Raw genomic sequence first — 17474 nt, 5'->3', positions numbered from 1 at the left:
CCTCTAGAATGGTCCTTGGAAACCCACCTGACCCTAGGTGAGGAGATGACAACCCCCATTTCCTGCTAGAACTGTTCTAATGGGATAATCTGGGTTCTTGAATTCAAACGATGTATTAAAAAACCACCCAGCCATTGACTGTTTGTTCTGGCCCTGTCCACACTGGTGGAACGAGGAGGAAGGCTGTTTACACCACTGGTCACAAGGTATTTAGATTAAGCTAGGGAATGTGTTTAGCTGTTCTGATACCTTCATGCATTTCTTTTTCTTTGTGTCATTTTGACTGAATCAACTGACTTCCCTGTCAGGAACATACTTATTCCAAATGCAACCTGTAGATTCTTCTTTCATCTATAAACTCCTTTTCTTTGATATGGAATAAGTTGTTAACATTTGGCACATACCCATCAAACTGCTCACTTTCCTCAGGGAAAGACTTCTTCTTGTTTTGCACTCTGAGTTAGTCTAAAAACGAAGTATCACTTTTGTTCACCATCATCTAGACTTATTTTCTGCCCCAATACTATAACTTTAGCTTGGTCTTTAGTGCATTTATAGTGCAGTCTTCAGCAAAGGTACACCTTCTAAGTCCACTAGTCTCTTCCCTAGTGTTTCAATGGCTATTTTTTATCATAGTGATATTCAGAAGCAGTGCACATCTGAGTACCTGATTCTGGGACAATGTTCAAAAAGAGATGGAATCATTGTCCCCTTGCTGTAAAGGCAAAAGTAAAGGTCCCCTGTGCAAGCACCGGGTCATTCCTGACCCATGGGGTGACGTCACATCCCGACGTTTACTAGGCAGACTTTTGTTTACGGGGTTGGTTTGCCAGTGCCTTCCCCAGTCATCTTCCCTTTACCCCCAGCAAGCTGGGTACTCATTTTACCGACCTTGGAAGGATGGAAGGCTGAGTCAACCTTGAGCCGGCTACCTGAAACCGACTTCCGTTGGGATCGAACTTGGACTGCAGTACTGCAGCTTACCACTCTGCACCATAGGGCTCTACTTGCTGTAGAACATCTGTATTGTGAGGAATCTTAGCAGACATGCAGGGACGCAGGGAAAGGGAAACAATTAGTAGCAGCTAAGTCCTGTTGAAATCACAAGACAAATTAATGGTGACTAATTTAAGTCCCACTGATTTCAGTGGGTGTTAGGTGCAAACAACGTCTGCTGGATCAGAAGTGTTTCGTTCTGCCTTGGGATTTCAATTTTATTACAGTGACTTTTCAGTTTGCCAAGATTTAAAAAAACAATAAGCTTATCCTCCAATGTACTGAAGTCACTTTCAGTTTACCGAATGTTTTTCACTTCCCAGGCCAATAATAAAAATACTAAACCACAAGTCTGCCAAACAAACTCTTGCACAACCTCACTTAAAATCTGTTTTCCAGGGTTTTTTTTAAGCAAAAGCTATTTTAAAGTCTCTTAAAAACTCATTTTTGAGTGAACACCTTGAAAATATAAAATAGGAAAGAGGGAAACCCATGTTTAAAAACATGTGCATCATAAAATGACATCCATCTCAGAGCCAGGATTAGGTGCCAGGGAGAAATGCCATACGTGAAGGATATGCACATTACTTCTTCAAGTGTTTTAATCACAGATACACCAGTTTTAACACAAACAACAAAGCTTACAAAACAGTCTAACTTCTCCTTTCCCACACTACCTCCCCTATAATGTTTGTCACAAGCCACATGACACACACGGGGGTGGTGGTGGGGGGTGGGGGGAAGGAACCAGCACAGTTTTTTTCTCACCATTTCTTCCCCTGTTATTCCAATATACATTTTTTTTAAGTTTCCCGTGCACATAACCATGTATTGTTAGTGAGGCTACGATTCTTGCAAACGGAATGCTTGAAAATCAAACTATGATGTAATTGCCAATGTGTTCACAATTTAAAACTATCAGTATTTTTGTGCCTGTGCAGTTGGTGTAGGGTTGCCAGCTCCGGGTTGGGAATAGGGTTGCCAACCCCCAGGTGGTGGCAGGGAATCTCCCGCTATTACAACTGATCTCCAGCCGATAAGAGATCAGTTCACCTGGAGAAAATGGCCGCTTTAGCCATTGGACTATAATGCATTGAAGTCCCTCCCCTCTCCAAACCCCGCCCTTTAAAGGTTCCGCCCCAAAAACCTCCTGCTGGTGGCAAAGAGAGACCTGGGAACCCTAGTTGGGAAATACCTGGAGATTTTGGGGGTGGAGCCTGAGGAGGGCAGGGTTTGGGGAGGGAAGGGACTTCAATGTCATAGAGTCCAATTGCCAAAGCGGACATTTTTTCCAGGTGAACTGATCTCTATCGGCTGGAGATCAGTTGCAATAGCAGGAGATTGCCAGCTAGTACCTGGAAGTTGGCAACCTTGAGTTGGTGGCTTTTATCATTGCTTAATGACAAATCTGGAGAGCCAGTGTGGGGTAGTGGTTAGAGTGTCGGACTAGGATCTGGGGGACCCAGGTTTGAATTCTCATACCTCTTTTTAAGCGGCATTCTCATCTGTCCATATACAATATTCACACAGATCAACCTTTGGGTAGGAGCAGTAGTGATTGTTGTTTGAAGTTACACCACACGACATATTATGAATTTGTTCCTGATTTTCTGGTTTCCAAATTAACCACTGCAAAGTCGTTCATGACTGATGAAGATTCATAGAAAGTGGAACTTAACCGGCATCCTGTCCTTTATTGTGTGCTTCTCTCCAGCTTGTTAACTGTTTTATAGAATTGCACATTCAAGTTATATATGATATTGGTCTTGAAATTATTATTTGCTATAATTGGCTCATAAATCCTTGTTGTGTACTCTTCTCTAGTTTGTAAACTGTTTTATAGAATTGCCACATTGAAGTTGTATATGATAACTGTTCTGAAATTGTTATTTTCTTTAAATGTTTTGGTAGTATTCCTATTTGTTGCCATATATACATACACATATACATATATATGTAATTTTGAAGCTCCTATAATTATTCTTTAGATCTCTGATACTTTGTATCCCTTGATCTTGTTGTTCAGAGGTTTCCTCTCTTTTTTGTTTCATTGCCATGACCTGGATGGCCCAGGCTAGCCTGGTTTTGTCAGATCTTGGAAACTAAGCAGTGCTGGCCCTGGTTACTTGGATGTGAGACTACAAAGGAGGTCCAGGGCTGCTATGCAGAGGCAGGCAATGGCAAACCACCCCTGAATGTCTCTTATCTTGAAAACCCCAGGAGGAGTTGCCATAAGTTGGCTGCAACCTGATGGTACTTTTCACCACCACCAGTTTCCTGGGCCTTCCAGTTCAGTTCAGTTGAGTGTAACTACACAAGGCAGCAAGCCCTGCTGGGGAAGAGTACTTCACAAGGAAAACTTTCGGGCCTATTGTCTCTTTATAGAGGCATCCCCTCTAGAAGATTGGTCCCCACACCTGTAGAAGGGCAAAATTTGTGGTTTGCAAGTGTGTGTGTGTGGGTGGGGAATTAGCAGGAATGGACAGGGAAGAGGTAGGCACCTCTTTGTACACACATGCACAGTTTGTGAGAATTGCCATCAAACATCTGCGTGTAAGTGCCCATGGACCTTCGAAAGCATCCAGTGGGAATATTTGCATCAATTTGCGTTGTTTTGTGTCAAAAATGGGGGGGGGGAGGGTCTTTGCCCATCACCATATATTATTAGTGGTGGATAAATAGCATTTTTTCCTAGTTATCTAAACATTTGCTGATTAGTGTTCTGTTTCAGATTCTGCAGATGCTGGTAACTCTGATTTTGTTAACAACATCCCAGAACCAGATTTCAACAGACCAGTCTGAATTTCCAGTAGTTGCTTCGTGTATGTGTAAAATGCCATCAGGTCGCAGCTGGTTTATAGCAACCCCTGGTGGGATTTTCAAGGCTAGTGATTAAGCAGAGGTGGTTTGCCATTGCCTGCCTCTGCAGAATCTTCCTTGGAGGTCTCCCTTCCAAGTACTGATCCAGATTGGATGAGATAGGGGAATACTATACCATTCCACATCCTCTTGCTTCGATTACATGGGAACCATTTGTTTAACAAGGTAACGTTCAACAGAGAACAGAGTATGGATCTGAGGATATCTATTGTTATGTCCTCAACAGCAATAGGTCCTTGCCAATGAATTACTTCCACCTTCAAAACCAGAACCATTTCAAGATTGTAATTTGCATGACTCATTATAGGGAGGTGGGTGGATGACTGGAGTCCTAAGCAGTGACTCATCTAAACTTTATTTTTGTCAGCACTAGTCAGAGCTTCTCCTCAGAGTAAAGAGACACAATGACATGAAAAACCGTAATGTTCCCTGCAGGACAGTCTGTAAGTAAACCTTCAGAATTATGTTTTTGGACATGCTCCAGGTAGATAACAATAATGATAGCAATAAGAAACAAGGTTGCTTAGGATGGGGTAGATCCCTATTTTTTGTCCCCTCCTACGCTTGGGCTGTGTAATGATGCTACATTACAACCCACTATGCGCTTTTTAAAAATTTCCACTGACATCTGCCCAACTTATTTCCAAGCCACCATGCTTAGGATTGTAATCTTACAATAATGCTTCAGTTTGGGCCTAGATGGCCCTTCATTGGTGCAGGAAAAGCAATTTATTTCTGGAAGGTATCAGGGTAATTGCAGCAGTGTAGGAGTCCAACACTACTATACCTGAGAGTGTACTCCTGTGACAAGTTCATCTCATTTAAATTAATTGAAATCACTGGGTTTAGGAGTGTGTCTGTGCATAGGATTGCACCCTAGGCTATCTACTGCTGGGCACTGATATCATGTGTCTTCAGTGACAGGGCACACTGACCCTTAGCAGCATGGTTAAAGTTCAGTATTTAATAATAAAATACCCATTTAATATCTACTGATGTCTGAAGTCAGGAATGTCTGGGTGTTGTAGGCTGCTCTCCTAACAACACTGTTTCTGGGAATAAGTTCAGTTGAATAAATACTTCTGAGCAGACTAGTTTAAGACGACTCCTGTCAGTACTGGAGCTGAGGATCTGGAGCTTCCAAATTCTGCAACATTTTCAAAACAAGGTTGTGAGCGAATTTTGCTGGAAATGAACTGGTAATAAAACATCAGCAACCATGAACAAGAATCAATATATTGTTTACAAATAGACCAGACAGTTTGTTGAAATGAAGCCACTAACACGTTTTCCTAGCCGGCCACCATTGATGGGCAAAACTTGGAAGCGTACTCTACAGTCGCTGACAAAAAGATGCTTTCCCACCGTGCTTCTCAGTTTCTTCAAAGACAGGACTCTGAATGAGGGTGGGAAAGGGGAAATCTATATGAGGAAAGAGAAATGTGCAAAGACGTATTTTACGGTGTAATCTTTTGGAAAATTCCTGCCTTAAAAACAAACAAACCAACTTTGTGTCTATTTTGGATTCACAGCAGATAATAAAACAGGCCAATGAAGAATAATAAAAACTACAGACGAGGACGGCATTAATATTCTTAAGAGCAGAAGCCTGTGTCCCATTTCCTAATAACCTGCTGTGCTCAAGCTAAACAAAAAGATGCTGTTGTCCTTATAAAATGATATTTGTTACGGCAAAAGTCTCTCATAATAGGATAAAATTGGAAAAATTTATCTTATTTAATGAGTATCTGATTGATTATGATGTGGTAATAATCTAATATGCATATAAATCAGTTCGGCATGTTGTGTTATAGTGAAGCCAGTAGAAAAGCAAAAGAAACTACAATAAAACCCCAAGGATGAACTGTGCAATAAGGTTGGCTGGCAAAATATAAACTGAGTGAAGAACTTATCTCTCTTAACTGCTGGGGTTTTAAATTTTAAAAAAGGAATGTACTGCAGGTGAACATGTCACTTGCCTCTGTTTACACTGATCAGCAATCCTGGGTGAATGGAAATGCCCTAATTGTACTTGGGGCTGATAGAGTGAAAGCCAGTAACACTCAAAGGATTTGTATTTAATGTCATTAATTTTTATCCCACCCTTCCTTCTAATTGCAGTCCCCATCTTATCCTTACAACAGCTCTGTGAGGTAGTTTAGGCTGAGAAAGAAAGAGAGAGAGAAAATGGCTTAAGATCACCCCATAAACTTAATGGCACAGTGAGGGTCTGAACCCATAGGCTGTACACCTATATTCTAACCACTAACCACTGTACTACCTTTCCCATATTGTACAGTACAACCCTTTTTGCATTGAACACCAATCCAAGTACATGGCAAAGCAATTTAAATAATCATTGTCACCTTTTCAGGGAGGCCCCAAGCACAAGGGACACAGGCAGGAATTGCCATTTGTGGCCAACATGTCAGAGGACAGAATCAGCTTCCCCCTCTTTTGAAGGGCAGAAGCCACCTCCCGCCACATGCACAGTTACCTAGTTCGTAGATCACCTGAGAGCAGTAGCCAGAAAACACAGTGGGTTGTTGCTGAGAATCCAGTAGCTCAGCCCTAAGAATTTTAATTGGCTAAGTGGTACCAAGGAGCTACAGTCATAATATAGTCATTACAGACCCTTCAGGTATAAAATTGAAGCGATTTTTACTCTAATTTCTAGTGCATGGGGTGGGGTGGGGTGGACTGCACTCCTCATCTATGGACAATGGCAGAGGCAGTGACAGTTTTCAACAATCCTGGACGTCAAGTTTTATACAACACTAGCCATTTTCTATTTCTTTGAGCCACTCTGAAAATTTTTCTTGCGACCACTGTTCATCTCACCTGTAGCTAAAACTAATGAACCAATAAGGAAATTTCTTGTGGTCTCTGGTACAAAGCCCTTCGTAAACGAAGGGATAGATTGATTGGAATATGCATTACTAGACCTATTGAATTAGTTACCCTATGAGACCCAACCTTGTAGGCTTGTATTGTACAAACATGTTATTTAAACTGTCTTTTAAAGTGTAGCTGATGTGGTTTTTACAGTAATGTTTCAAGGACACTAGAGCAGGGTCCCCCAATCTTTTTGAGCCTGTGGGCACCTTTGGAATTCTGACACAAGGAGGTGGGCACAGCCACAAAATGGCTGCTGCAGGAGGTGGAGCCAACCACAGAATATTAGGAAGTGAGGTTATGCATAAATCTGATAGTGACTTTGCAACATTTCAAGCGGAAGTTCTGCTTAACAGGATGCCTTTTTAAATGAAGGTATTGATTAAATATATTTTCCTGCTCATACACAGCTTATTTTCAGCCACACAGTGAAGATCCTGCCGTTGCAGTGATTTTTGAATCTGCAGAGCCTATCAGATCTCTAATGGCCAATCAGAAGTCCTGTTGGGCAAAGGCCCCACCTGGCCCCACCAACTTTCTGAAATACTGGCAACATGTTGGGGATAGGGTTGCCAACCTCCAGGTATTAGCTGGAGATCTCCTGCTATTACAACTGATCTCCAGCCGATACAGATCAGTTCCCCTGGAGAAAATGGCCGCTTTGGCAATTGGACTCTATGGCATTGCAGTCCCTCCCCTCCCCAAACCCCGCCCTCCTTAGGCTCCACCCCCAAAATCTCCAGGTGTTTCCCACCCCGAAGCTGGCAACCCTAATTGGGGACCCCTTCACTAGGGGATGGAAGCCTGTATGAGATATCCATAGATTGCCACATCCATCCAAAGGGAGCTGTCCATCTCTTCACAGGCACCAGTGAGGGAGGAGGGAAAAGATTAGGAAACCCACAATTTAAAAAAAAAAAAAACACAGTGGGAGTTCCTGGGTTGCTAAATTTTGGGAACTGTTGCACTTCCTTTTTTTTTGTTTTTTTTGTATCTTCAGTCACTATCACTGGATCTCCAGAGCGCTGGGGGAAAATGACTAGTTTGAGCACATTTGCTAAGCATGTTTGGAAACTTTTTGCAACCGAAAGAAAGCCTGGCTGGAAGAATCTCTTGCATCTGTTTGCGATCTGCAGCTCCGTTAGTTTAGTAGCGAATGTGTTCCTGCTCCTAGCTGGGTATTCCTTTCTGGTGGACTATCCACTGTTTTCCTTGGTCACATCTGCATTCCTTTGGATTATCCTTTCTGTTGGTTTGTGCTCTTCTAGGCACCTGCGCTGCTGTGTCGCTCTCTTCTTCCTTTCCTGTGGTCTGCGTGAAGGAAGGAATGCCTTAATTGCAGCTGGGACTGGTGTAGCGGTAGCTGGCAACCTCCAAAGTATTTTTTACAATTTAAAGCAGCTAGCAGATAGTGTGACGTGTATTCTGGAGTCCCAATGTTTTCCCTTTCTCAACCACTATGTTGCAGCCATTTGGTGGATTTACCGTCAGCTCAGCTTTTTGGACAACCCGTTTAAAGATATCGTGTCAGTCGAGGGGCAGCTGAATGTGTTTTACTCGGTTTCAGACGAGAACTTGAAAATGAAACTTAAGCACACAAGGTGGCGCATCCAGAATGTTACCAGCCAGATCTCTTCTGTACTAGCCCTACAACCATATGTGGGCAAGAAAGTGCTTCCTCTTCTTGGGATTGTCTTCATGGTTCTTGGGACGTATCTCTTTGTCCGAAAATTCCTGAACCCCCAAAACGTCAAATTCAAGAATACTTATATCACAAAAGAGTTTGTTCGATACAACGAACAACAGTGGCAGCAAAGAAAGCTCTCTGTGTTGCCCCTCAGTAAGGAAGAAAGAAAGATCTACACAACAGTCCCATCTTTTCGCCAAACGCCCAAGGAAAGGAAAAGCACGGCACGCTTTTTTCTCCCTGTGCTTGCTAACCTTTGCATTTGGGTTCTCTTTGCAGCAGTGGATTATTTGCTTTACTGGCTGATTTTTTCCGTGAGCAAGCATCTGCAAGATTTCCCTGAGCTAGAGGTCCATTTGAAATTGTATTACCATGTAAGTATCTTAGCTACAGAACCAGCACTTTTCTCTGGCTTTTATTGCTTTGGGTAAAAGCTTACTGCAGAATACATTTATGCTAAAAATACAGTACTGAAGGTCGTAAACAGTGAGTGGCCGCACAAAACAGACCCAGAATTTGAAAAGACTGTCAATAAAAACAATTCTCTCTCTCTCTCTCTCTCTCTCTCTCTCTCTCTCTCTCTCTCTCTCTCTCTCTCTCTCTCTCTGTGGTTAAGAGTGGTGGTTTGGAGCAGTGGACTCTAATCTGGAGAACTGGGTTTTATTCCCCACTCCTCCACATGAGTGGCGGAGGCTAATCTGGTGAACTGGGTTGGTTTCCCCACTCCTACACGCGATGCCAGCTGGGTGACCTTGGGCTAGTCACAGTTCTATTAAGAGCTCTCTCAGCCCCACCTACCTCAAAGGGTGTCTGAGGTGGGGAGGGGAAGGGAAGGAGATTGTAAGCCTGTTTGAATCTGCCATAGGGGTTGAGAAAGTCGGCATATAAAAACCAACTCTTCTTCTTCGTCGTCATTTTGAATTCTCCAGTGTGGCCATAGGAAAGAGAGACAAATTTTGGGAGGCCCATAGTTCAGTGGTAGGACAGATGGCCCAGAATACTTTGCATAGAGGGGATCTCAATTTCATGCCCTAGCATAATCAAGGTCTCAGGTCGCAGGGCTGGGAAAGGTCTCTGACTGAGATTATGTAGAATCAATGCCAATTCAGAGGAGGCAGCACTCAGATAGATGGACCAAGGGACACACAGGAACACACTTTATGCTGAGTCAGGTCTACCACCACAGTCAGTATTGTCTACTCTGATTGGCAGCAGCTCTCCAGGGTCTCTGGTGGAGGTCTTTCATGTCACCTGCAACTTGAGACTTTTAATTGGAGATGCTGGGGTAGGGTTGCCAACCTCCAGGTACTAGCTGGAGATCTGCTGCTATTACAACTGATCTCCAGCCAATAGAGATCAGTTCACCTGGAGAAAATGGCCACGTTGGTGATTGGACTCTATGGCATTGAAGTCCCTCCCTCCCCAAACCCTGCCCTCCTCAGGCTCCACCCCAAAATCCTCCTGCCGGTAGTGAAGAGGGACCTGGCAACCCTAAGCTGGGGGTTGGCCCTGGACATTTTGCATTCAAAGCAGATGCTTTACCACTCAGCCACAGCCACATTAGACAGCTGCCACCTTTTAGCAACTTCAGTGAATTATCTTGGGATGCAATTAACAGTCCTGCTTTCTAACTACTAACAGGGTCTTGCTATTTGCAAGCAATAAATGGCATCTAGGCCTAGTTGTACTAGGTTTAGGCAGGAGGGCTATGAGGCTGGGAGGGCCCGTCTCCACCGTTGCCTCTGTTATGCAAGGGAAGTGAGATCCTGACACCAGGGTTTGTGGTTCTGATTACCTGGGCAGGGTGGGGGTGGGGTGGGGGTAGCTTTTATCTGCAGTTTGATCTGTAGACATGAGCAGGTGAGAGTTGTCACAGCATGCCAAAAAAAATATCACCTGCTAATATCTTCATATTAAGCTGCTGTGAAAGTGTGAGAGCCAGCATGGTATAGCAACTACAAGTGTATGAGATAGCTACTCAGCTCACAGAGTGACCGGGTTTAGCCTAGCCTACTACACAGGGCTGTTGTGAAACTGAAATGGAGGAAGAGAGAACTATGGATGTCTCCCTGAGCTCCTTAGAGGAAGGCAGGATAAAAGTGCAGCAGATACATAAATATGTTGGAGGCTGAGATTAAGAGTGGCAACTCAGTTGTTTCTATTGCTGCAACAACAGCAGGGACTGAAATCTCGTAAGTCAATTGTGTCTCTCGCTTTTAAAACTGAGCTGTTTCTGACCAAGAGGGAATTTTCATCACCTTGGAGGAGGCACAGGGTGAATGTTCAGAGTTTAATGATGGCAGAGAGGCAGAATGTCTAGCTTAGGGTCCCAAAAAACTTGTGGAATCTGGCAGTGCAATCCTAGTAACACTTTCCTGGGAGTAAGTCCCATAGAATAGACTTGAGTAGGATGCTGAGTAGTTCTGCCTAGAAAGGTTATCTTACAGTAGAGTTGCCCACCTCCAGGTGGTGGCTGGAGATCTCCTGCTATTACAACTGATCTCCAGCTGATAGAGGTCAGTTCACCTGAAGAAAATGGCTGCTTTGGCAATTGGGCTCTATGGCATTGAACTCCCTCCCTGCCCCAAACCCCACCCTCCTCAGGCTCCGCCCCCCAAATCTCCAGGTATTTCTCAACCTAGAGCTGGCAACCCTATTTTACGGATCAATCCTAAGCAGCTGTACTCATAAGTAAATATAATTTATTCAGTGGGGCTTACTCCCTGGAAAGGATTACAGTGTCCCATGTAAAGCATCAGCTGAGTGCTGTCATCAAGCACTGCGGACTACTTTGAAATCATTGTTCCTGAGCATATGAAGAGCGCTTTTTTGGGCAACCTATTGACCAGAGACAACACCAACTTAGAATAATGATAGCACATAATGTATTTTATTTCATGATACAGTAATGAGAGGATGCACTGGAAATAGATAGGTTTGTGCTGTCTCTGGACAGTGTTTGCTGTTTGATGCTCTGCTCTTCAGATTTGTTGCTTCAGAGGTCAGGTTTATTTCAGATCTGTGGCTGAATGTGCAGACTGATTAATGGGCCTGTTTGGATATTTCCTGGCTTAACAGTTGCCCCCCAAAATAGCTGGGGTGATTTGCAAACGAGGTCCTAAGATTCCCCCCTCCTTACAAAACACGAGTCATCAGCAGCCTTGTGAATGTAAGAATTTCTAACTGTCGTCAAGAGTTTGGCTGTTTCGGCACCCCAGCCCAAGCTGTTTCAAGCTTGTGTTAATGTTTTGTTTTTTTGTGCTTCTCAGCAGGTACATTTCCCATTACCTTGTCTTAGAGCTGGCTGCGCTGAGCCATCAATTTTCTCCCTCTCCCCTAAAGAAACCATTTATCCAAGAAGCAATTATAAGAATCTGGGGTGTTCTGGAGAGTAGGGCATTTTGGTTCAGAAACATAACAAGTGCTTAGCTTCCAATGACAATAGAACAGGAGTAGAAAAGGGCAAGAGTCCAGTAGCACCTTAAAGACTAACAAAAATATTTTCTGATAGGGTATGAGCTTTCATGAGCCACAGCTCACTTCTTCAGAAAGCTCATACCCTATCAGAAAATATTTTTGTTAGTCTTTAAGGTGCTACTGGACTCTTGCCCTTTTCTTCTACTGCAGACAGACTAACATGGCTACCCACTGTGAATAGAACAGGAAGGGATTTAAATAACACCTGCTGCTGGGTCAGGGGGCAAGGAAATTCCTTTCCCACCTCCCAGGTGTATGTTGGATAATTCACTCTTCAAAGGAGAAATAAAGCAGAAACCCTCTTTGGAAACACCCACTGGGACAGACACCTCAGATTTCTCTTTAGTGATCAATGATTTATAGCAAAGTTGGGCTTTGCTGTCCTGCTTAGTCCCACTTTCCTCCAACTAGGACCTGCGAGTGTATTTTGGCATGTGCCTGCTCAAAGCTGCAGGCCTTCTTCAGCTGTTTAAATGCAAGATGGATAAAATTAATCACAAGTGGATGAAAAGCTACTGGGGAGTAAAGTGAAGGAGAACGTTAAATGATGGCAGGTTCACAAGAACATCGCTGCCAAAACTGTTTTCAGTGCCAGAGTTCAGGACTTGGGTTTGTGAGCTAATAAAGCAGAGAGTGCTTTTAAGCATGGGCAGAGTACCTTTCTCTCTTCACTAGCCCACCTTTTCTCTCTCTCTCTCTCACACACACACACACATCTAGGTTTTATGACAAGGGCTGTCGAGTCATGACGTATCTACCAACTGCACTTGACCCTGAGTGCTAAACAAAACTGTATTTTTAGGATAACGTTGGGGAAGCTAGTTATTCTGGAAAGAATACGACAGAAATATAAGAAGCGTATAGAAACATGCGATATGTCAAAGAGTCGTACTGTGTGAAATCTATTTCAAAAGCAAGAGAACTATGCAACAACTCAATTTTCCATTTTGATGTCTTTTATTCCTTGCCAACCTAATGCTTTGTAAGCTTATAAACTGCAAGCCGGTGGAGATGGAGAGGAGGAGACTCCCATGCTGGATCAGAACAAAAGTTCTGTTTAATCCAGTGCTGTCCCCATCTGTAGCCCATCAGAGATTTCTTGGAAGCCACCTATCATGTGTGATGAGGGAATGCTCTCCCCATTGTTAGCCTCTATCTATAGAATTCTATAGAATGTCTAAAGATGGACATTCTCCTTCTTGTTATTGTGGAGATTAACCCCTTGGCGCCTGCAGTTTACCATCCCCAATTATTTTTGACATCACAGGCAAGCTTGACTAGTTTATTACAGAGGCTAGACGGCTTATGACTAAATGAAAGTGCATTGGCCCTTCCCAGCTCCGACCATCATGCCATATTTGTTTCCTGCTTTCCTTTAATACAGTTATCCTAGCTTGTCTCACACCAGACCTGTGTGATAAGAGACAGAATGACTCGTTCATGGTCATCTTCATGGAAGTGTGGAGCTGACCCCATATCTCCATGGCGCAAGGCCTAAACCCCATCTCTACTATTCCACACTCGTTCTACGTATACTTCCCTCCATTGTATATTTTAATATCTACTTATTTTTTTGCCAGTTAGACAAATTCGTTAAGAATAACAGGTACAGTAGGTTCTTTCTACTAGAAGAGATTGCTTCGACTACCTAACATGAAGTCCCTTCCAAGCACAAAACAGCATGGTGTAATGGTTAAGAGCAGTGGACTCTAATCTGGGGAACCGGGTTTGATTCCCTGCTCCTCCACATGAGCGGCGGACTCTAATCTGGTGGTCTGGGTTGGTCTCTCAGCCCCACATACCTCACAAGGTGTCTGTTGTGGGGAAAGGAAGGGAAAAGGATTGTAAGCCGGTTTGATTCTCCTTTAAAAGGTAGAGAAAATCGTCATATAAAAACCAACTCTTTTTCTACTATATTGCTGTCACTGGTCACGGTCTTTCCCCACCCATGAGCCATTTTTATTACCAAGCTGCTTCCTCCTGGTGGCCTCATATGGAGAAGGGAGAGGGTTCTCATCCTCTCCTGCGCAGCTTGGAGCAGGACAGTGGCGAATCATCCTTAGCTGAGTCCCTTTCAAAAGGCAGCACTATGATCAGGGCATGCTCTATTGTGGATTCTGAACTCTTGCCAGGAAGATCGGTCTCCTTGCAAGAGGCGGGAAGCTGCCATGCCTGCTGGTGCAGTCAGGCCCCTGCTTCAGCTGAGCTGCCGCCAATCAGCTGGGTGCCAGGCAACAACTTTTTGAAAAGGCTGCTCATGGCAGCAGCTGCATGAACAAGCAGTGATTTCCCCTCTGCACTGTGGGGGTCTGTGGCTAAGTCCACCCCATTCTCTGACAGTCTCATGACCCATGGGAGTTTCCACACCTGCGGCCAGGTGGCTCCTTGGTATTCTTTCCAGAGGGATGTTGTTGGTTTGAATAATAGCTCAAAAGTGCTTTTGAATAGTAATTTGAAGTGGGAATGTCCTGTAGATGGAAACGAAACCCAAAGAACTTTTAGAGAAATTCAGCTTCTCTATGCATGATGAAACCTCAAAGTATTGTATATTAATTGTTTTATCATGGGATTAATGCTAGCAGCCAACTATATTGTATAAATTTTGTTTCCATTTCTCATTTACAGAAAAATGCTGATAAATTTATCTTCAACAATGGGGAGATCATTAACAATACAACCTCCTTTAAGATTCCTCTCTTTGAGCATGCCTGTATTCCCAAACCGAAATTTGCCCTTGCTGCCACTTGGAGCCAGCTAGCTATCATCGTCTTCTTTTTAGCAGCGCTTGGGCTGTTGGCCTCTACCTTTACGCAGCTTAAGATACTCGTGATGACATCATTCTTTCCTCAGACAGACATGAAACGGATAGAGTATCTGCATGCAAAGTTATTAAAGCGAAGATCAAAGCTTCCTGAGCCAAACAGGAAAAGGAAACTGAATTCATTTGCAACGGTAAATGGCGTGGGACGCAATGCTAGTTCTGAATATTATATTTATACCCTGGGCCTATGATTTGTCATGTGTAAGCTGTATCTACCAGAAGTAGGCAAAAGGGTCCCAGCTTCTTGTGCAGGGCATAGACTTGGTCTTTGCTGCAGGGCTAGAGTGACCATAGCCATGCATGCTAATGTGCCCTCACTCCCACAATATAGCTCCAATGCATATGTTTTTGGACAAAAATTTACACACATGAAGCTGCCTTATACTGAATCAGACCCGTTCCTTCCACTTCTGCAATTCAATAATGGTTAGTCACTGGTAATGTAAAGAACAATGACTTTTCTTTTTCCTCAGCTACACTTCTGGTTCCCCATCGTCCAGGCGATGAGAAATGTCCAAAACGCAGGCTCTGAGGTGACAAAGGACAGCTGTGTTTAACAACATAAAGAAAATCTTTACAGAAATTCATGGTTGTATGAGTGGACCTTGTGCATATTATTTTTTTTAATCATTGATTTGCTTTTTGCTTCCAGTGCAACTTTGAACTCATAAAAATGTTCAAACTCAGAGCTTAATTTGCTCTATTGTCCTGATAACTCTAAGTAATTCCTCTCAGTGCCTCCCGTATTTTAACTTCCTTTCTTGTGCCTGCAAACATTTTTTGTAGTCCTTCCATGTTCCCTTCTGCTGCCTCTCTCTCATCTGTGCCACTGCTCTTTTGTGTGGGTGGATATTTTCTTTCCCTGTGATACATCTATCATCACCCAAGTGTCTCGGTCCCTCCAGCCACCTTCCACTTCATGTTTTATTTTTCACAGATGAAAGAACTTTAGGCTTTCAACTCAACATGAAGGACGCAAATCTGAAATGAAGGGTTTAAGTTATACAAGGCCAATTAGGGTTGCTTGGCATCTTTTTCTTACGTTGCTCCCAGTGATGCCGTGACCTCATTCGCCCCTCCTCCGTTTTGGTGTGCAAGAGTGACATTGCTTGTAAAAAAACCTCGACTTGCCCCTTTGACTCTCACATTCCACCCACACTCCGAAATGAAGAACATTTTTAAGGCAGAGAGATAAAAACGTGGAGCCTACTGTGTGTGTGTGTGTGCGTGTGAATCTCCAAAGTAGTTCAGCTGCAGTTTGGAAAATTAATGAAGGGCTGCTCCGGCATGTGGCTGGATGGCTAAGCCCAGCTGGTGCAGCAGACCATCCTGTGCTACCAGATGGTCAAGTGCGCTACCGGTTGGATGCCTGCCTGCTTGCCCGCGGCGGGGGGGGGTGTCATCTGGGGCAGCTGCCTGCTTGGGGCTTGGTTGGCTAATTTTTAAGTTGATAATTTTGTATGGCCCGCGAATAATGTTATAAATATCCAAATGGCCATTGGCAGCAAAAAGGTTCCCCACCCCTGGTCTAGATGCATGACTTACATGAAATGAACTGGCAGTCTTGAAGCAGAGGCTGGACAAGCACTTGTCGGGGATGCTCTAGGCTGATCCTGCATTAAGCAGGGGGTTGGACTAGATGGCCTGTATGGCCCCTTCCAACTCTGATTCTAAGAATGGCAATTGGTTTTGATGTTCTCTTGTGTCATGTTTTCCTGTGCTGGTAGCATGCATCTGTGGTAGAGGGCAGGGGTTTGCCAACAGGAAGCTGCACCTCCCAAGGAATTTGGAGTGTGACTGTGAGTGGGTGCATGTGGAAAGGAGAAGTACGTATTTCCAGGCATGGCGAGAGGACAGCTGTTGCAACAGAACATGTCATAGTTTAGTGGGAGAGCATGACCCATGAGAGACCACAGGTTCAAGCTCATACCACTGCAGTTAAAGGATCAGAGCTGGGAACATTTCTGCCAGAGACTGGCAAGTTACTAGCAATTAATAGAGATACAAAGCTTTATTCATTTACTTCATTTATTTCCTGCCTTTCTGACCAAAGAGGACCCAAAGCAGGCTACCGTTGTTCTCCTCTCCCCCATTTTATCCTCACAACAACCTTGTGAAATAGGTTAGGCTGAGAGTGTATGACTGGCCAAGATCACCAAGCAAGCTTCCACAGGGGATTTGACCCCTGGTTCTCTGAGATCCTAGTATGACATGCTAACTCAGTTGTACTTACCCTGAAGCATGTGAAGCACCATGTTTACAGTTTCCATCAGCCAAAAACAGTCACATTTACTTCCATCGCTGGTATGAGGCCTGCACCTCAGGGAGGCTCACAGCTTACCCATTCCTTTGGCAGTGGCTGTTCAAGGTGCAAGCCACCTGTCAATCACAAGACCCACCAATGGGCGTCACTACTCTAACCACTACACTATACTGGTTCTCTGCCCTATATTATGTTGAAAAAAGGACCATATGGACCAGAACTTAATAGCAATCAGGGCATGTGTTCCACTTGGTTTTTGGTGTGTGTGTGTGTGTGTGTGTGTGTGTGTGAGAGAGAGAGAGAGAGAGAGAGAGAGAGAGAGAGAGAGAGAGATCGATCCACCCTGAATAAGCTCCAATGGTATGATACTAATTATTCTAGCTGCCATCAACTGTAAAGGAAAGCGTGAAGCAGTTGACTATGTAATAGGAGAACCAGCGTGGCTGATAGACAAG

At 43.9% G+C, this 17474-nt stretch overlaps 1 protein-coding gene across 1 annotated transcript; it reads left to right on the top strand.

Moving 5' to 3' along the window:
* Positions 1 to 4256: 4256 nt before the first annotated feature.
* Positions 4257 to 15347, top strand: DCSTAMP (dendrocyte expressed seven transmembrane protein). Its single transcript, XM_056854779.1, has 4 exons — positions 4257 to 4319; positions 7772 to 8832; positions 14561 to 14887; positions 15230 to 15347. Exons 1-4 carry the CDS (start codon positions 4286 to 4288, stop codon positions 15311 to 15313), a joined length of 1506 nt encoding a protein of 501 aa, XP_056710757.1. The 5' UTR covers positions 4257 to 4285; the 3' UTR covers positions 15314 to 15347.
* The last annotated feature ends 2127 nt before the right edge of the window (positions 15348 to 17474 follow it).

Source organism: Euleptes europaea, chromosome 8 (genome assembly GCF_029931775.1).
Source record: "Euleptes europaea isolate rEulEur1 chromosome 8, rEulEur1.hap1, whole genome shotgun sequence".
Lineage (NCBI taxonomy): Eukaryota > Metazoa > Chordata > Lepidosauria > Squamata > Sphaerodactylidae > Euleptes > Euleptes europaea.
The sequence above is the reverse complement of the archived record's forward strand: the minus strand, read 5'-3'. Positions and strand labels throughout refer to the sequence as shown.

Bases quoted from the DNA above. Each gene is read 5' to 3' on its own strand.
- DCSTAMP (XM_056854779.1), top strand. From the start codon at position 4,286: ATGAAAAACCGTAATGTTCCCTGCAGGACAGTCT. The intron at 4,320-7,771 runs GTAAGTAAACCT...TTGTATCTTCAG, and splicing joins TGTTCCCTGCAGGACAGTCT to TCACTATCACTGGATCTCCA. The intron at 14,888-15,229 runs GTAAATGGCGTG...CTTTTTCCTCAG, and splicing joins AACTGAATTCATTTGCAACG to CTACACTTCTGGTTCCCCAT.